At 35.7% G+C, this 21,553-nt stretch overlaps 1 protein-coding gene across 1 annotated transcript in view; it reads left to right on the forward strand.

The window, feature by feature from the left end:
* The window catches only part of LOC135275256 (uncharacterized), a 95,078-nt gene that overhangs the window by 5,850 nt on the left and 67,675 nt on the right, over positions 1-21,553 (forward strand). Inside the window, 3 exon segments of the mRNA XM_064376700.1 lie at positions 19,654-19,809; positions 20,818-20,895; positions 20,978-21,091. Of these exon segments, the coding sequence (XP_064232770.1) occupies positions 19,654-19,809; positions 20,818-20,895; positions 20,978-21,091 (348 nt within the window).

Consider the following 21,553-nt stretch of genomic DNA (forward strand, 5'->3'; position numbering starts at 1 on the left):
TGGTTTTCTCTTGCTTCTCTAGTTCTTGTAGTTGTGATGTTAAGTTGTTAATTTGAGATTTTTGTTTTGATGCAGGCATTTAGTGCTATAAACGTTCCTCTTAACATTGAATTAGCTGTGTCTCAGAGAGTCTGGTATGTTGTATCTTTTCTCATAAGTTTCAAAGGATTTCTTGATTTCTGCCTTAATTTCAGTGTTTACCCAAAAGCCATTCAGGAGCAGGTTGTTTAATTTCCATGTAATTGTATGGTAGTGTGTGATTTTCTTAGTATTAATTTCTATTTTCATTGTGCTGTGGTCTGAGGACATGGTTGTTTATGATTTCATTTTTTTGAAATTTGCCGAGTATTGTTTTATGTCCAATTGTATGGTCAGTTTGAAGTATGTGTCATATGATAATGAGAAGAATGGATATTATGTTGTTTTGGGGTGGAGAGTTCTATAGACGTTTATTAAGTCCATTTGGTCAAGTTTTGAGTTTAGGTCCTGAATATCTTTGCTTTTCTGCTTTGACAAACTGTCTAATACTGTCAGTGGGGTGTTGAAGTCTCCCACTATTATAGTATGGGAATGTAAGTCTCTTTGTAGGTCTCTAAGAACTTATTTTATGTATCTGAGTGCACCTGTGTTGGATGTGTATACATTTAGGATAGTTAGGTCCTCTTGTTGAATTGAACCATTTACCATTGTATAATGTGTTTATTTTTTTAAATCTTGTTGGTTTGAAAGCTGCTTGGTATGAAATTAGGATTGCAACCCCTGATATTTTCTGTTTTCCATGTGCTTGGTAAACTTTTTTCAATTTTTTTATTTTGAGCCTATGGGTATCATTGTATAACATGTGCAATGGGTGTCTTGAAGGCAGCATACTAGTGGATCTTGTTTCTTTATCCAGCTTGCTACTCTGTGGCTTTTAATTGGGGCATTTAGCAACTTTACATTCAAGATTAGATTGATATGTATGGATTTGATCCTGTCATCCTGTTCTTAGCTGGTTATTATGCAGACTTCTTTGTGTGGTTGCTTTATAGTGTCACTGGTCTGCATTTGTAAGTGTGTTTTTGTAGTGACTGGTAACTGTCTTTCCTTTCCATATTTAGTGTATCTTTCAGGACCTCTTGTAAGGCATGTCTGGTGGTAAAAGAAAAAAAAAAATCCCTCAGCATTTGCTTATCTGTAAAGGATCTTATTTATCCTTCACTTATGCAACTTAGTTTACCTGGATGTGAAATTTTTGGTTGGAAATATTATTTCTTTCTTTTTTTTTTTTTAAATTGCATTTTAGGTTTTGGGGTACATGTGAAGAACATGTAAGATTGTTGCATAGGTACACACATAGCAGTGTGGTTTGCTACCTTCCTCCCCATCACCTATATCTGGCATTTCTCCTCATGTTATCCCTCCCCAACTCCCCAGGAAATATTTTTTCTTTAAGAAAGCTGAAGGTAGGCTTCCAATCTCTTCTGGCTTGTGGAATTTCTTCTGAAAGGTTCACTGTTAGCCTGATGGACTGCCCTTTGTAGGTGACCTACCCTTCTCTCTAGCTGCCTTTAACATTTTTTTTCGTTTCAACCTTGTTCTCTTTTTCTTCTACCTTCCTAATGCTGTGTTATCAATCTCCCTGAATTGTTTGTCTTCTTTTCCCCAACCTCTTACATGTGCAATGTTTTAGGAGTTAGTTCTTGTTTTTTTTTTTCCTCTGTTTACTTTCTTGGTGGTCTCATCTAGCCTTATGATTTTGAATATGTTCCACATGTCAGTGATTCCCAAATATAATGAGAGACTCTATTTGATCTGGTGCCCTGTAAGCTCTCTGCATTTTTCTACCACACTGTACTGGTCCACTTTTACACTGCTGATAAAGACATGCCCGAGACTGGGCAATTTACAAAAGAAAGAAGATTAATAGACTTATAGTTCCGCATGGAACTATATTAATAGATTTATAGTTCCATGTGGAACTATACCCATGATCAAATTACCTCCCATTGAGTTCCTCCCACAACATGTGGGCATTGTGGGAGTTGCAATTCAAGATGAGATGTGGGTGGAGACACAGCCAAACCATATCATTGAACCCCTGGCCCCTCCTGAATCTCATGTCCTCACATTTAAAACCAATAATGCCTTCCCAACAGTCCCCTAAAGGGGACTCATTTTATCATTAACTCAAAAGTCCACAGTCCAAAGTCTCATCTGAGACAAGGCAAGTTCCTTCCATCTATGATCTTGTAAAATCAAAAGCATGTTAGTTACTTCCTAGATACAATGGGGTACAGGCATTGGGTAAATGCAGCCATTCCAAGTGGGATGGCTTTGGGGTCTTTTGGGAAGGCGTCATTGGTTTTAAATGTGAGGACATGAGATTCAGGAGGGGCTGGGGTGGAATGATATGGTTTGGCTGTGTCTCCACCCATATCTCATCTTGAATTGTGGGAGAAGTTGGCCAAAACAAAGGGGCTACGGGCCCCATGCAAATCCAAAATCCAGCAGGGTGGACAAATCTTAAAGCTCCAAAACGGTCACCTCTGACTCCATGTCTCACATCCAGATCACGTGTATGCGAAAGATGGGTTCCCATGGTCTTGGACTGCTCCCCTCATGTGGCTGTGCAAGGTACAGAGCCCACTCCTGGCTGCTTTCTTGGGCTGGTGTTCAGTGTCTGTGGCTTTTCCAGGCACATGGTGCAAGCTGACAGTGAATCTACCATTCTGGGGTCTAGAGGACAGTGGCCCTGTTCTCACAGCTCCACTAAGTGGTGCTCCTGAAGGGACTTTGTGTGGTGGCTCTACCCTCATATTTCCCTTTCGCATTGCCCTAGCAGAGATTTTTCATGAAATGCCCCTTCAACAAACTTTTGCCTGGGCATCCAGGCATTTTCATACATCCTTCCAAAGTGCTAGGATTACAGGCATGAATTCTAAGTCTGCAATCTAGGTGGAGGTTCCCAAATCCCAACTCTTGACTTCTGTGCTTTTGCAATCTCAACACCATGTGGAATCTGCCAAGGCTTGGGGCTTGCACCCTCTGAAGCCACAGCCTGAGCTGTACCTTGGCCCCTTTCAGCCATGGCTGGAGTGGCTGGGACACAGGACACCAAGTCCAAAGGCTGCACACAGTATGGGGACCCTGGGCCCAGCCCATGAAACCATTTTTTCCTGCTTGGTCTCTGGGCCTGTGTTAGGAGATGCTGCTGTGAATGTATCTGACATAAACGGGAGACATTTTCCCCATTATCTTGGGGATTAATATTTGGCTCCTTGTTAATTATGCAAATTTCTGTAGCCAGCTTTAATTTTTCCTCAGAAAATAGGATTTTCTATTGTATTGCATTGTCAGGCTGCACATTTTCCAAACTTTTATGCTCTGTTTCCCTTTTAGAACTGAATGCCTTTAACAGCACCCAAGTTACATGTTGAATGTTTTGCTGCTTAGAAATTTCTTCTGCCAGATACCTTAAATCATCTCTCTCAAAGTTCCACAAATCTGTAGGGAAGGGGCAAAGTGCTGCCAGTCTCTTTGCTAAAACGTAGTAAGAGTCACCTTTGCTCCAGTTCCCAAGAAGTTATTCATCTCCATCTGAGACCACCTCAGCCTGGATTTCCTTGTCCGTATCATTATCAGCATTTTGGTCAAAGCCATTCAACAAGTATCGAGGAGGTTCCAGCTTTCCCACTTTTTTTGTCTTCTAAGCCCTGCAAACTGTCCCAACCTCTGCCTATTACCCAGTTCCAAAGTTGCTTCCAAATTTTCAGGTATCTTTCCAGCAGTGCTCCACTCTACTGGTACCAATTTACTGTATTAGTCCATTTTTATGCCGCTGATAAAGACATATTTGAGACGGGGCAATTTACAAAAGAAAGAGGTTTAGTGGACTTACAGTTCCATATGGCTGGGGAAGCCTCACAATCATGGTGGAAGGCAAGGAGGAGCAAGTCACATCTTACATGTATAGCAGCAGGCAGAGAGAGAGAGAGAGCTTGTGCAGGGAAACTCCCATTTTTAAAACCATGAGATCTCATGAGATTCATTCACTATCATGAGAACAGCATGGGAAAGACTCGCCCCCATGATTCAATTACCTCCCACCTGGTTCCTCCTATGATATGTGGGAATTTGGGGAGTTACAATTCAAGATGAGATTTGGGTGGGGAAACAGTCAAACTATATCACACACCCATATACTTGCTTGCTCTACTCCAATCACACTGTATACTTGCTTTTCCTGGCACATGTTAGCGTATTTCTTCACAGCCTTGTTAAAAGATTATGTTCTACACAAGACTATTCTGAACACTGTATTTGAAATGTAGTCAGCCTTCCCGTGCATGCCTTACACACTTCCAAACTTCCTTGCCTTGTTCGACTTTCTTATTGCCATACTCCCAATGATTGCTCAGATACAATATAATTTACTTGTTTAATATATATATTGTTTGTTGTCTAATTCCTCCCTATAGAATGAAAGTTCCATAAGAGCAAAAGTATTTTGTTCACTGATATATCTCAAACACCTAACACAACCACATAGTACTGTCTCTCATATAGTGGCCAGTTCTACCCCAGGAATCCCTGAACAGCATTTATTTGTGTTAAATCTGTAACTGCTTTCCCTCTGCCTGACACATTTCTGTACTCTAGGGAAAAGGATTCAATTAGCAGACTGTAGATAAACTAACAAGTTCAGTTGAAATAGGCATTGAACTACTGCATAGCCTCTTTATTTGCAAATATTTCAATACCTCAGAAGGTATAATTTGATTCCTGCTAGACCTGATATTTCCTACAATATTTCCAGGAATATCTATCTACCAAAGCCCAGGTTAACCAAAACTGAGGTCCTAAATCTTTACACCTTAGACAAAGACTAATTTATAAGTAATACCTTCATGAATATCCACCTTTATGAATGTCAGTAAATGCATATGATTAATTGATAAATGCAGGGTGGTATTATTACAAACCATTCATAGCAAACTGTAACTGGCTAAGTATAGGTTCATACAGAGCATTGTACAATGTGTGTAATTTTATTCTGGGTTAAAATATGACAAAATTTATGTATTTAAATGTGCAACCCGTGAAACTTTCCAGAGCTTCTGCTTGATGAATTGAGACCTGTCACATAGTCGATATTAAATAGGTGAGTTGGAGCCACAGCAGTGCTATCTAAATCACCAGCTGTCCTCTTCCAGTATGAGGCACTTGCCAAAAGCAATTTCTTATTAGATGATTTGCCATTGTATGTTATCTTTAAGCACTAAGTACAATTATCAGGAGTCCTACTCTTTTTGTCTGGGGGTATAAAACTGCCGGTTATTCTTTTTGCAATTTAAACTTCAACCTGCTAGTGAATTTTGAAAGGTTTTGGACTCTTTTAAAAGATATTTTATTTACATGTTTATAAACCATGGAATTTTAAAAGACAACATAATCACTCTGGTTATTATCTCTAAGTTTAAAAGCCAACAGCTGCTAAACCAATTGAGAATGCTAAGAAAACATAATTTTGTTAATATTTACCATGAGAATTCCCTAGACATTTTCTGAGTACAATTCGTGTTTTCTTTGCAAGCCTGGTAGGCACTTATTCTTTCTCCTATGGTATACATTAGAGGTTAGTGTACTCTCTTAGACAAACTGTTTTTTATTTGTTCTTAAATTTGCTGAAGAAAATTTTGTTCCAAACACAGTAGCTAGCTCGAACATGGAAATTGCTCATCTTTTCTTGGCTAGTTGCCATTTTATTCTGTAGTGCACAATTGAATGGAATCATTTGATAATTATTTATTCTCAGTCAGTGTCCAGTGATGCCTTTGACAACTGATTTGGCCACTTTAAACGAAACTTTGGTCAGCTTTCTTTAGAATGTCTAGCCTATGTATTTATGACCTGCCTTTTATGTGAAGTCTTGAAAAGCCACTTGCTAATAAATTGTTTTTAAATAGTTTAATAAATATTTTACTTGAATATTTGAGTCAGTACACACAGGCTAATTTGCGTGTGTGTATATTTCAGAAAAGAAGAAGACAATTTATAATGGTTATAAGGGTAAAAGTTCTTCAACTTAGTTCTTTCCTCTCTGGGGAAGAAAGAGAGGGCTTAAGGAAATGCCACAGCACACCGAATGGTAGCCCCTGGGATAATTTGTGTTGGTTGGGAGATTCTTTATCCTTACTACATACTGCATCCATTCTCATCCAAGGACCAAAGAGTATCCAAACCTACAAAAAAATAAAAGCAAGAACTCAAATATTCGTTCTTCAGGCTTAACATTTGTCAGTCATGTTTAAGACCTCCACAACTTGCTTTATAGGACCGTGTAAACTTGCAGTTTCATTATGGCTTTTAAAAAACGAAGTGGAGTTATAAGAAATCAGAAAATCACATACCCAGTGTTAGGGCTAGAATAATCTGTTAAGCGTGCTCCATATGGCAGTGCTATACTGAGCACTTTTCATGCCTAATTTTATTTAATCATCATAAAAACTGGCCAAATAGGTATAGTCTCCTGGCTTTACAGATAAAGAAAATGAGGTGTAGAGGCCAAATATCTTAGGCAATATAAAACTTCTCATAAGTGGCAGTTTCTGACTTTAAACATAGTTCTGTCTGACTCTAAAAGTGTCTCACAAAAAAATTAGACATGACATTTAAAGTGTACTCCAGTGCTTTTTGTCATTTGAATGACCATGCATCAGACCTCCTGATCTGGCTTCTGCCCTCTGAGGGGCTAATTCTATCCCATCCTACCCCATAGACTTCTTTTCAAAGCTATTAAAGTTCTTCATATTTAGTAGAAGACTCCCTTTCCCTTTTAATTTACAGTATAGAGTGAGATATTATAGCACTTCTGAGTTATGTGTACTTCCATTAAATAAGGTTTCTTTTCTCTTTCTCAATATATATTTCCCTCTTTTCTGAAACATGTTCCCTTACATTACATGAAGCTCAGAAGCCCAGGTACCCCATCTGATGTTTGTCTCAGCCCCATGCTCTCGATTCTGGCTCCACATTAGAATTAACTGGTGAGCTTAAAACAACAACCACCAAAAACCAAAACAGTTCTCAGTCACCACTTAGACCACCAGTGAAACTGATGCTTCATTATACTTTTGTTTCCTCCCCAACTTTCTGAGACATTTTTTAACTTACAAGATAGTTTACTATTCTTTAATTTACAAGAATAGTTCAGTGAACAGCCATGCGTTCTTCACCTATATTCACCAATTAACATTTTGTCACATTTACTTTCTCTTTTTCCTTGATTGTATTTATATATCTGCATAAAATGTACAAACACGTATTTCTTTATTTTTGTTTTTTGGAACCATTTGGGAGTTAGTTGCCAATATTTTCACACTTCATTGCTAAATACTTCAGCATGTACCTTCTAAGTTCAAGGGCATTCTCCGATATAATCACACATGACTATCATATATAGAGAATTCTATCAATGTTGATAGAATTGATAGAATCAACAATGTCTAATATTCAGTCTATATCAAAATTTTCTACTTGTCTGATAATGCTTGTAATAGCAATGTTTCCACAAAATGTAGTATGCACAGAAATCACCTGACAATCTTGTTTAAATTGTAGTCTAATTCGGTATATCTTGTTTAATTGTAGTCTAATTCAGTATAACCTACTTGTAGGTTCTTGGGACCAAACGTTGGGTACAACAGCCGTAAAATTGTTGGTTTTTTTTTCTCATCCAATTTCCAATTAAGCATCATTCATTGCAATTGGTTGTCATGTCTCTATTTAATCTCTTTTTAAAAATCTTATATCTCTTTAAAACTTTCACCAGGATATATTTCCTTCCTTGTCATATACATGTGTCTTTTTAGAGACAGAATCTTGCTCTGTTGCCCAGGCTGGAGTGCAGTGGTGTGAACACAGCTTACTGCATCCTTGACATCCTGGGCCCAAGTGACCCTCTCACCTCAGCCTCCTGAGTAACTGGGACCACAGGCTCATGCCACAATGACCAACTAATTTTGTAATTTTGGGTAGAGATGGGATCTCACCATGTTATCTAGGCTGGTCTCAAACTCCTGGGATCAAGCAATTCTCTCACCTTGGCCTCCTAAAGTGCTAGGATTACAGGCATGAACCACTGCACCTGCCCCATGTCATACAAATTTTAAGAGTTCAAGCCAGTTGTTTTGTAGGATATCTTCTAAGGTGATTTGTTCATTTGTTTCCTCCTAATTACGTTTAGATTAAAATATTTTTTTTTTGCAAAAATACTACAAAGATCAATTAGCTATTGTAAAATCTACGCAAGCATTGTATAGATTTGCCCTAATGCCCTAAGCAAACAATTCCATGCGGGTGCCCTTAAAGAACTAGTGAAAGGGGAAGAAAAATGCTTTGTGAAGAACCTCCGCTCTGTGAATTTTACAAAAGTTAGCATTTCTTGTACTCTTTGAAGGACAAGAGAAGGACAGTGCCCAATTCCTAGTGAATCTAAATAAAAACAACTTGTTTGGTTATAAATAATTTGTTTATACAAAAGTTTCTTTTAACCTACTTGTTTTGTATTGCATGTGTGTTCTAGCTATGGAAGTATTTATAGGAGTAGGAAATACTGCATTATGATGATAATGTTGATGACATCTGTTTTCAAAAAACAGAATTTGTTTTGAAAATTGAGAAAGCGTGTAAAGTAGATGTTCATGAATGAAATGCCCTGGCATGATCTGATGTGATATGATAGTCTATTGTAAGTTCTTGTAGAGACTGTCTTGGTCATAAACGATGGAGTAGTGCTAAATGTTTTAACAACTGGCTCTTTTCCCCCACCTCGCTCCCCTCCCCCAGAAAAACCAACTGGAAAAAATCCAAAACAAAATCGCTCTGGTTTTTCACATTTGACAATTAGCGTAAAGCAAATAGTTTCTCTATAGCCAATTTCAAGCTATAAATGTGACATCAGTACACTTGCAAAATTCCTGAAAATTTCTCAGTTCTCACATGCTTATCTGAGCCCACTCCAGTACATTACTGGTTTTAAGGAGAGAAACCCAACTCAATTTTATTCATGGGAAAACTGGAATTCTTGGCTAATATAATTGAAGAGATTAGGGACAGAGCTGACCTCAGACCTGGCTGGATCCATATTTCCTTCACCAACTCTTGGCTCTTAGCCAGTTGTCCTTCTCTATATACTGCAGTTACTCCAGAAGCTCAGACCTAGATTTTGGAGCAGAATAGGCTTAGATTAAGAATAGTAGCTCTAGCTCAGATTAGCTTGAAACATCAACCTACCACATATTTGCCACTATAAACATGGACAACTTAATATCTCTGTGGGCCAATTTCTTCATCTGTATGGTAGAGATAGTAATAGTATCTGTCACTGGGTTTTAGACGTTTAACAGATAAATACTCAATAGTTTAGAATTCTTGGCAAAGAGTGAGTAATCAGTCTTTTCATTAGCATCATCATTCTCAATTAACATCAGAAGAAATAAGTCTTTCTTATTCAGCTAAAGCCTGAGTATTGAATCTCATCTAACGATGTAGAAATCATGCTCATCCTTAATAGTTTTTCAGGCTGGGGGATTAGCTAATCTTTGGGTCCTGGGGGTCATCGTTACTCACATTAAGTAGATTGAAAATGGGAAAAAGGTGATTCCCTAAAAAATGCCCTGATATACTTGACCTAAAATGAGAGCAAAAATATATGTTAAAGAACAAGCCAAAATAATAATTACTATACAATATTTGTTAAAAATATAGTTTTCAAAAGAGTTATATGAAATACATGTGATCACATCAAAGTTGATCTTAGTGACATGAAGCTATGCTTTGGGTAGAAAAATCAAGGTGACAAAAATTATCTATGTATAAATTCATGGAAAGTGCATTATAGTAGTTTCTTAAAATGCAAAGACCATTGGTATTTGTGATCTCATAGGAAAGTTACTCTAATTAACAAAGATATAATAATATCTGTCAAATTCAGCACATTTTTGTTTCAATCATTGCAGAGAGGTAAACTTACCAGTGTCTGAAGTTTTACTGCATTACTTGGTTACTTGAATGATTTATTCCATATTTCTAATTGGGTAGTTTCTGTTAACTAAATGTGCTCTTTCCCATCGTATCTCTTTCTCCCTCTGATGTGTATTTAAACACATGTAATAGAAAGGTGTGATGGACAATGGTCTTTATTTGTGATGAAATATCCACTAAGACGTTTTTCATTAAACTTTCAAATGATAAGTTTAAATAGTTGCAAAGGGTGTAATTTTCAACATTTTTTCAATACTGACTTTAAAGATAAAAGTTTTCTCATTCTTATTATGAATTTATCTAATGACATCTTATAATTATTTGATACTTATCATCTACTGTAAAAATACAAGAACGATAATCTTAATGAAAATTCAACAGATTCTGAGATGTATATGGAAGTGCAAAGAGCCGGAAAAAGTCAAGACATGGTTGAAGAATACCAAAATTATAGGACTTGTTCAACCACATATCAAGGCCTATGAAGTGCTAGAGATTAGGACAGTGTAGTATTAGCCACGGGCTAGACAGATTGGTAAATGGAACAGAGTAGCTGAAACAGCCCTTTCCATAGATGGTCACTTGATTTGTTAGGAGAACGTGATAACCACTACACCACAGAAACAGACTGGACACTTGATTTGTAACAGGTAGCATGGATGAGCAATGGGTGGTCTTTTCACTTAATGAGGGAAAAATAGACTTCTCTTTCACACAATAGATAAAAATCAATTCTAGGTAAATTCTTGATCAAAGTGTAAAAGGCCAATATTTAAAGACTTCAAAATACAATAAGGACACAAAATATTGATCATTTCAGAGAATATGAATAAATCTGGCTGCACTAAAATTAAAATTTGTATTTATCAAAAACATCATATAAAAGATAAAAAGATAAACCAACAAATAAGAGGATATTTGCAGCATGTGTGCTTATGTGACTCCAAGGAAAGACCTGAACTCAATATATGAATATGAATAAACAAGAAAGGTCTGAGGACCTAATGAATAGGTTTCTCTGTTTCACCACTATTGAGATTTTGGACTGGATAGTTCTTTGTTGGAGTCTCTCTTATCTACTGTAGATTGTTTAGCAGCACCTTTAGCCTCTACCTACTAGATACTACTAGAACCTTCCTTGTTTTAACAACCAAAAATATATCCAGCCGTTGTCAAATATTTCATAGTAGGTAGGGAGTAAAAATGTCTCTACTTGAGAACCGCTGTCATAGAACAACAAGCAGAAAGCATAAACAGGCATTGGAAAAGGAAGAAACTCAAATGTAAATAAACAAGATGATCAATCTTATTAATAGTTAGGAAAATCCAATGGAAAGCACTTTGAGATATGATATACCCATTATATTGGCAAATATTAAAAATTCTACCAATTGTTGGTGAAGACAAAGAACATTAGGAATTTCTGTGCACTTTAGGAGGATATGTAAACGGATACAAGCACTTTGGAAAACAGTCTACCATTATCTTGTCCAGTTAAAATTATGTATAACTTAGGACCAAGCAATTCCACTTTTGAAGCATATATCCTAATGAAATCCATTACCATGTACATCTGGGTACATGTATTAAATACAAGAATGCACATAACAGCATTGTTTGTAATGGCTAAAGGGTAGAAACAGTCAAATGTGCAACAAAAGTGGAATGCATAAATAAAGTGTGGTACATTCCTTCAATACTAGACAGTGACGAAAATAGGAGAAACAGGTGAGTAAGGAGGTATTTAACAGATAAAATATTAAATTAAAGAAGGCAAGAAAGAATAGATACTGCTTAATTCTATTTATAAAACGTTCAAAAACAAACAAAATTAAACTTTATGTTTAGGGATGCACACTTAGTAGGGAGATAAGAAGAAAAAACAAAAAATGATTTCAATAGGTTAGGTTGAAGGTACCTGTTGTGAGTATGGGAAAGGAAAGTTGTGTGAACTGAAGAGGATGTTTAGGAGGCTATTATAACATGACTTAGGTGTTGAATTTGTGATATTCATTATATTATATGTTTTATAATTTTCATACTTTTCTGTGTATGTGTTACATTTCACAGTTTTAAAAAGGTAAAAAATGCTTAAGCAAACAATTCTTTATTTAAGGAAATTTTTCTTTATCTTAAAACGATAGCCATAAACTATTCACAAGAGCAAAGACATGGGATCAAGCGACATGCCCAACAATGATAGACTGGATAAACAAAATATGGTCTTAATACATATATGCAATGGAATACATGTAGCCTTTAAAAAGAATGAGATCCTATCCTTTGAAGGGACATGGATGGAGCTGGAGGCCATTATCCTTAGCAAACTACTGCAGAAAATCAAATGGTGCATGTTCTAACTTACAAGAGGGAGCTAAAGATGAAAATGAATGGACACATAAAGGGCAACAACACACACTGGGGCCTACCAGAGGGTGGAGGATGGAAGGAGGGAGAGGATCAGGAACAATAACTAATGGGTACTAGGCTTAATACTTGGGTGATGAAACAATCTGTACAACAAACCCCCATGGTACAAGTTTACCTATAAAAGAAACGTGCACATGTGCCCCTGAACTTAAAAGAAAAGTAAAAATAAAGCTATTACTGTTTAACTTTCTTCACATATTTTTACCCTAACCTAATATATTTATGCTTGAGTTTATTGATCACCTATTAACATTGATATAACAAAAATATGTATAGATTTAAATTTTTGTTGTATGAAGTTTCCGTATTATGGAGACTTATGTTCTTTAACCGACTTTCTTAACACATGCCTTTAGGACTGAGTTTTTGTTACAATTATCACTGGCATTTAATTTATTAAAACAACATAACTACATTACAAATATTGATAATTATGGCACATCAAAGTATAATTATATTGAAAAATTGTCTTTTAATGAGATGAATGATGATCAATATTATTCTTATTTGTTTACAAGGCAAAAAAGTATATACTGCTGCTATGGCTTGTTTGTATCCCTCCAAAATCCATGTTGAATATGAATAAGATTAAGGCCTCAGAGGCTTCACACAGAGTTTGGTCTATTTTGCCCTTTTGCCCTTCTGCCTTCTTCTATGTGAGGGCACAGAATTTATCTCCTCTAGATGGCACAGTAACAAGGCACCATCTTGGAAGCAGAGAGTCCTCATAGAGACCAAACGTGCCACCACCTTGACCTTGGGCCTCTCAGCCTCCAGAACCTTGATAAAAAAGTTTCTGTTGTTTATAAATTATCCAGATATTTTGTTACAGCGGCAAAAAAGGAGTAAGACACTTGCTAAAACCTAATGTCCAGAATGAGCATGTTGTTCTAATATTTGCTCAGTCAGTTATAATATAGCAAACATTTTGTAAACTGAAATAATATGAAGACTCACGTCAATTAGAAGATTTCACAAAATTATTTTATAAAAAAGGTTTTCACTATCTCCGTTGGAAGATTTTATTTGAAAATTTTATCTATGGGCTTCTTCTAAGGTATTGTGAACAATGTGGCAAACTTGTAAATAATTCTACTTGCATTAAAAATTTTGTGATGACTAGATAACTTTCAGAATGATGCTGTGAAGAATTCCATAAACCTGTTCCTTAGTGAAATAATCATAGTTGATGAAACTTACATGTTAAAAATGTTTCCAAGTTTCAAGAAATTGTCTTAAGGGCATACAGCAAACGAACTCATAGTCATTCAAATAAAATCTATTAAAGCCAGTAGAAATGGTAAGTCTGTTGTATTGGAACAACCACCCACTCCTTTCACCACCTCTCAGTTTAGTGTGACAGAAGCTCTACTCTGAATGGATGGAGCCAAGAACATAGAGCTCTTTCTATGTCTAGGTTCTAGTCAAGAACTATAGTATGTGTCTTTGGGGGAAGAAAGCTGCTAACGTTTCTTATCCTCCCCAGTTCCCAACTCCATGTTGCTAGAGCTCTATTTTTCAGGCCTGAATCTTGTTTTCATTAAGCCCCTTGATAAAGCAAAAGTTCCAAGAGATTTGAATCTTGTTTTCACCAGCCCCATGCATAAAGCAAAAGTTCTATCTCACATGCAGCAGACTAGGAATCATTGGACCCCAATTACCTTTGCCTCAGATGGAGCATGGGTGGAGGTCCCATGCCAGGAGGCACAAGTCATAAAGACCAGAAATTAGCACCTCTGCTTCATGCCCCAATTGTAAAACAGGGGTGTCACTCCAAAAGAATTTAGTGACTATCCCTGCTCTTAGCATTAGCACTGAGATTTTGTGCAGGTAGAGAGTAGAAAACTCTGAAGCGCTCCAAAAAAAAACCAAATTTATTTGAAATAGAACATAGTGTGGGGAAGTTTAAAATTATGGATGCTCTGGAAACAGTGGTGATTCGAGATAAGTAATTAAGAGGAGGCCAGTCTCTCTGAGAGAGGAGCAAACTAAACTGCAAACCAGCTAGAAGTTTACCAAAGACAACCTGGTAAAGAGACAATTAAAAATAGCTCTTTTGGGATCGGAACAAACTTGGAAGATTGGCCTCCAAGCTTAGCTCTCTGAAGGAGTCAGAATTTGCTCAGGTTAAACTGTGGAGCAATTTATGCCCTATACACTGATGACACAACAGAGCATTAAGCCAGCAATGTATGGAAGCTAATATCTCAGTGTGATACCAGTAGAGGTGGACAACTTAGCGGAGAAAATAGGGAAAGGGGCAAAATGAATCCTGCTAAAGCCCTTGTTATCCCTGTTTACTGTGGACATGCCAAGGCTACATCCTCTGAGCAATGACAACAGAGGCTGCATATTGTGGGAGAAAATAGATTTTACTCAAGTATTTCAACAAAGTCACTCAAAAATTAAAAAGCAAACAGCAACAAGCTTCAGGTTAAGGCGGGAGATCAATATTCAGAGTTACTACAAAATATTGTCACAAATGTTGAGTTTTCAGTAAAAGATTATGATACATGCAAAAAAACAGAAATGTATAATTCACTTATAGAAACACAGGAGGCAATAGAATGCCTCCTGTGAGAGGAATGTGATGTTCAACTGTGCATCGATTTTTTTTTTCAACTTTTATTTTGGCTTCAGGGGTACAGGTTTGTTTATACAGGTTTGTTCTAAAGATAAACTGCATGTCCTGGGGTTTGATGTATGTATTATTTTGTCACCTAGGTCATAAGCATAGTACTTGATAGGTAGTTTTCAATCTTTACCCACCTCTCATCTTCCGCACTTGAATAGGCTCCAGTGGCCGTTCTTCCCTTCTTTGTGTCCATGTGTACTCAGTGTTTAGCTCCTACTTGTAAGTGAGAAGGTGCAATGTTGGTTTTCGATTCCTGTGTCAGTTCCCTTAGGAAAATGGCCTCCAGCTCCATTCGTGTTGCTGCCAAGGACATGATCTCATTCTTTTTTATGGTTGTGTAGTATTTCATAGTGGATATATGCCTCATTTTCTTTATCCGGCCTACCATCGATGGGCCTTTAGGTTGACTCTGTGTCTTTGCTATTGTGAATAGCGCTTTGATGAACATACGCATGCATGTGTCTTCACAGTAGACTGTATATACCCAATAATGGAATTGCTGGGTCAAATTGTATTTCTGTTTTAAGTTCTTCGAGAAATTGCCAAACTGCTCTCCACAATGGCTGAACTGATTTACATTCTGACCAGTAGTGTATAAACATTGCCTTTTTTCTGCAGCCTTGCCAGCATCTGTTATTTTTTGGTTTTTAATAATAGCCATTCTGATTACTGTGAGATAGTATCTCATTGTGGCTTTGCGTTGCATTTCTCTAATGATTAGTGATGTTGAGCATGTTTTCATATGCTTGTTGCCTGTGTATATGTCTTCTTTGAAAAGCGTTCATGAGCAGACAATGCTTATTGAACATTTTAACAAGTAGAGACTATCAATGGGTAAAAACTATGAAAAAACCCTAACGAACTGAAATTTTGGCATTGAGCACACAATAACTGAAATGGAAAAATATAGTATAAGGGCTCAAGGGTAGATTTGAGAACTGCAAGAGAAAGAACCAGTAAATTTGAATATAAATCAACAGAAATTATGCAATCCGAAAAACCAAGAAAAAATGAAAAAAAGATGAACAGAGCCTAAGAGAAATATGAGGCATTTTACCAAAATGTAAGGAAGGAAAAACTAATGGCTGAAATTCCTCAAATTTAGTTAAAAGTTAATCTGCATATACAAGAAGCTCAACAAACTCTAAGTTGGATATACACAAATATATCTGCATCCAGACACATCATGTTAAAAATGATAAATACCGGTGATAAAGGCAAATTCTGGAAAACAACAAGATAAAAATATTTTGTTACATATAATAGAACCACAGTATGATTAACAGCTACCTTATCGTCAGAAACAATATAGGCAGTTTTCACTGTAGGCCGAAAGAAAAAACGGGGTCAACCAAGAATCTTTGTCCAGAAAACTAGTTTTAAATGCTGTATTTCAAAATTAAAGGCAAAATGAAAACATTTCCAGAAAACAAAAACAGAGAATTTGTTGTTGCCAGTATGCATACCTTAAATACTAAAGGAAAATTTTCAGGTGGAAAGCAAGTGACCTGAGTCAGTATTTCAAATCCACATGAAGAAACAAAGTATGCTGATCAAGGTAGTTGTGTAACTATAAAACCATCATAAGGGCATATTTCTCTTCCTTCTATAATCTGTTTTAAAATTTTGTAAAACAATCTATAAAATTATATTTTTTAAGCCAGTAATATTAAGAAATGTACTATATTCAACAATAGCCACACAAAGGAGGCCGATGGAAGCAAAACTGTATGATGGCAAAGAAATGGCACCAGATAGTAACACAAATCCATAGGAACAGATGAAGAGAATTAGAAATTATAAATAGAAATATGATTAGTCTCTGTTTATAGAACAAACTATAAAAACATACTTGATCTTTTTTCCTCTCTTATCTCCTTAAAGACATACAATTATCTTAAGTAATAAATATAACAATGTGTTATTGGGTTTGTCATGCATAGAAATGTGACGTATGTAACAATAATAGCACAGAAAGGAGGAAGAGGGAATAGACCTATATAGGAGAAACCTCTTATATATCACTGGAATTAAATTAGTATAAATGTGAAATAGATTTTGATGTTCAGAAATATTTAGTAAGCCATAGAGCAAATGAAAAAATACTATAAAAAATGCAGAATGATTAAAGAAATTAAATATTATACTAGAAAATATTCATCAGTGTAAAAGAAAGAGAAACAGCAGAACAACAAAGACATTAGACATATAGAAAACAAAGTAAAATTGTGTACCTGAATCCAACTATATCAATAACATTAATTGTGAATGGATTAAAAAATGTAATCAAAAGGCAGAGATTGTGAGAATAAAAATAAAGATAAAACTACATGCTGTCTACAGAAAACACTCTTTTAAATTCAACAGAAACAATTAGCTGAAACTAAAAGAATAGAAAATATATACCATGCAAACAACTGTAAACAAGATAATAAAAGATTTGGACAACTGTAAAGGAACTAGACCTAAGATACTTCAGCAAAACATTCCATTTAACAGTTGTGAAATAGACGTTTTTCTCTAGTGCACAAGAAATATTTTCCAGTATAGATCACAGTCTAGGTGATAAGACAAACCCAGATAAATTTAAAATGATGGAAATTGTGCAGTGTATGTTTTCTGAATATAATGATTTCAAATGTAGAGAGAAAAAAATTGCGAAAATCATCACATTACAAAAATTAACTCAAAATGGATCAAAGAACAATATTCCATTTTGGAACATTGGATCACTCCAAAAAAGAAATCCACACCCGTTAAGAGTTACTCCTCATTTCTTCCCAACTCCTGAAACCTACACGGTCACTAATTTCCTTCTTGTTTCTACAAATAGATTTTTGTTATTTTATATAAATGGAATCATACATTATTGTTTTGTGAATTACTTCTTTCACTTAGTGTGTTTTCAAAATTCATCCATGCTCTCACATGCAGCAGTACTTTATTCCTTTTTATAGCCTAATAGCACTCCATTGTATGAATATGCCACATTTTATCTATCCATTTATCAGAGAATGGAAATTTAGGTTGTTTCCACTATTTGACTGTTATAAATAACGTTGATATAAACATTTGTGTACAAATGAACATTTTACAATATGGACATATATTTTTACACCCCTTTGTATGTAGCTGAAAATGGAATAGATGGGACTTATGATGACTCCATGTTCAGCCTTTTGAGGAACTGTCAAATTGTTTTCTAACGTAGTTGCAACATTTTACATTCCCAACTGCAATGTATGAAGATTCCAGTTTCTTCACATCCTTGTCAACACTTGTTATTGTCTTTTTAATAAAAAAAAGTAATAATTGCAATCACTGTAGTATGAAGTGATATCTCATTTGGTTTTGGTTTTGTTTTGAAACAGAGTCTTGCTCTGTTGCTCAGGCTAGAGTGCAGTGGGATGATCTTGGCTAAGTGCAGCTTCAACCTCTGGGGTTCAAGTGATGCTTCCACCTCAGCCTTCTGAGTGGTTGGGACTACAGGTGTGCACCATCACACCTGACTAATTTTTTTTTTTTTTGTAGAGATAGGGTTTTGCCATGTTGCCCAGGCTGGATCTTACTCATTCTTTCTGCATCACCTTGGGGTTCTGAGTGTCTCTTCACTCTCTGGCCGAGAGGGCTGGGAACTGCTTTTCTGCTTTTCAGCAAAATCTAGGCCTTGTTGACAGGTGCTGTCGTGGCTCACCTCCATGTGCCAGGGGGCTGGCTATTTTTCAATGATTGCTTATCCTTTTGATGTCATATCTACGAAAGCTTTGTATAACCTAAGGATTCTTCCAAGAGTTTTATAGCTTCAGCTCCTGGATTTTGTTCTTAGATCCACTTTGCATTAATTTTTGTTTATAATGTGATGAAGTTGTGCAACTTAATTACTTTGCATGTGGCTATGTAGTTGTCCCAGCACCATTTGTTGAAAATACTATTCTTTCTCCATTGAATGGTCTATGTACCCTTGATGAAAACCAATTGAGCATAAATTGATTCATATAAAGGTTTATTTCTGGTCTTGCAATCCTATTCCAATGATACGTAGATCTATTTTTGTTTTTATGCTAGTTCGGATAGTCTTGATTACTTTAGTTTTGTAGTAATGTCCATATAAATTTTAGAATCAGCTTGTCAATTTTTGCAAAGAAGTCTGTTGGGATTTTGATAAGGGTTGTATTGAACCCATAGATTAATTTGGAAAATATTGCCATACCAACAACAAATCAATCCATACACAAGGATATTTTTCCATTTCAACACTTCTGTAACTTCCTTCAACAACATTTTTTCTTCTTTCAGCAATATTTTCAGAATGTAAATTTTGCACATCTTAAAATTAATTCCTAAATATTTTTTCTCTTTGATGCTATTGTAAGTGGGATTATTTTTCATTTCATTTTCAGTTTGTTCATTGCTAATGCATAGAAACACAATCTATTATTGCATTATTATTATACATGTTGTAAAATAATATATAGTTAATTAGGAGGGCAGTGATTGATTATCGAATATACTTATCATCACATTTATCTTTAATGGACTAAAATGTTGCATTTTCTCTGCAGATATGACACTACAGAAAGAAAGTCTGGAAGGAATTCCACTCCAGACCCAGAATCAGAAACCTTTGACACCTCAGGACAATATATCACGACCCATCCATGGTCCTTTAGTTATAAAAACCAATTTTGAGGAAGAAGAGGAAATAGAAGAACAAAATGGTTAGTAGACCTTTTCTCAGGTTTATAATGCGCATTCACAAACCTCGCAACATTTTCTACATATATGTTTAACTATAGAGGTTTATGATGAAATATATAAGGCAGATTTTGCTGAGAACATTACGTGAATTGTATTAAACAAATTTAATTCGTTATGTTCTAATTTGTTCTATGTCTAACATATTTATGATCATTTGGATTGGAAATTTTTTGTTGTGTGATGGTTGGGAGACATATCTGATGCTTAAATATATACAGGTGTATATATTAGTATATAGAGAGATACTAATAAGTTCCATTTTTTATATAAATTGTTTCTAAAACACATTGATGCACATGTTTCTATTTATATAAGTATGTATTAATAATACATTAGCTTCACATTTAATCCTTGAGTTACAGAGGTCTATGTAATAGTTAATAATCTATAAAGCACTGTCATCTGCATTATTCTAGGTCATCCTCACAAGAGTATGAACAGGTTTAGAACCCAGGTTTTTGCAGTTTAGTCCATCCTTTGCCTCCCATATCAACCCAAAACAGTGGTGCCAGAAAGTGTGCATATACAAGATAAACATGAAGAAAAATAAACTCTCACTCTGTCTTTGTGCTGGAATGTGTCCTTCTGTGGGCCACAGGCCACCATAGTTTCTGTGCTTAGGAATACACAGAGCTACTTATTACTGTTTCTGTGTGCTGCAGCTCCATGTCTCTCATGCCTACATCAACCTCCAAATAAACATACACCATCTCAACATTGAGTCTATACATTCAGCATCTCATTTCAAAGTACATATTACATAGTCCTTTCTTTTCTCTTGACTAACTCTCTTTAATACTTAAAATGTAGCAACTTGAAACTATTACTAGTATGTAAAATTATTGACTTTAAACATATAAAAACATAATCTATCCATGAAAACAGTATTTGGGGTTTTTCTTTCTAGTTTATAAATTTTCACATTATTTGGCTTTGGGAAAATTTAACTAGAAAAATGTATCCTATAGATGCTTCTAGTTTATGGACAAGGACTCCTGAAGAAATTGAAGAAATAAGAGCAATTGAGGAGATTTGTCGTAAATCTGGTAAGAAATCAAACATTTTTTGTATTTTATAATACTTGATGTGATCAATATACTAACTATTACTTTTCTTATGTTCGATTAGGAGAAGACTATGGATTTCATACTCCTCCAGGTATTTCATCCTCGAAAAGTGTGGCCCGTATATCAGAGAAAGAGTCAGAAAAGACGTTGGAAAGTGGCAGTGAATTGCAAAAAGGTAAGAAATGAAAAGGCAGCATTCATAGTAATATATAAGAGATACTTGGTGTGATAGACTGAATTATTTAGTATGATGTACAGAAGAATAAAGTGATAAATAATACATTGTAATTGAGAGCTAGAAAAAAGTGTTTGTATTGGATGACCCAAAGCTGCTATTAATGGGATTATGTTATCCTAGAGAAATGACAGAATGAATAGACTTCATAACACACAATGACACTACACACTCCATGGGGTAATCCTGTAAATAATTTGCTTTTACCATTTTATTTGTCTTTGAGATAAATCACCCCTGTGAAAGAGGTCTAGATTTTTTTTTCTGAATAGAAAAGTAAGCCTAGCCCAAGAAGAAGAGATCACAGAATGACGCTAGCGGCAGGACAAAGATTATTTGGTCATTGAATGAGAGTCTTCTGTGGACAAGACTATTTCAGGGTCTGTGCTGGAGGACAAATCA

This window comes from Aotus nancymaae, unplaced genomic scaffold (assembly GCF_030222135.1).
Source record: "Aotus nancymaae isolate 86718 unplaced genomic scaffold, 86718_ANA_hifiasm-v0.15.2.pri h1tg000016l, whole genome shotgun sequence".
Classification (NCBI taxonomy): domain Eukaryota; kingdom Metazoa; phylum Chordata; class Mammalia; order Primates; family Aotidae; genus Aotus; species Aotus nancymaae.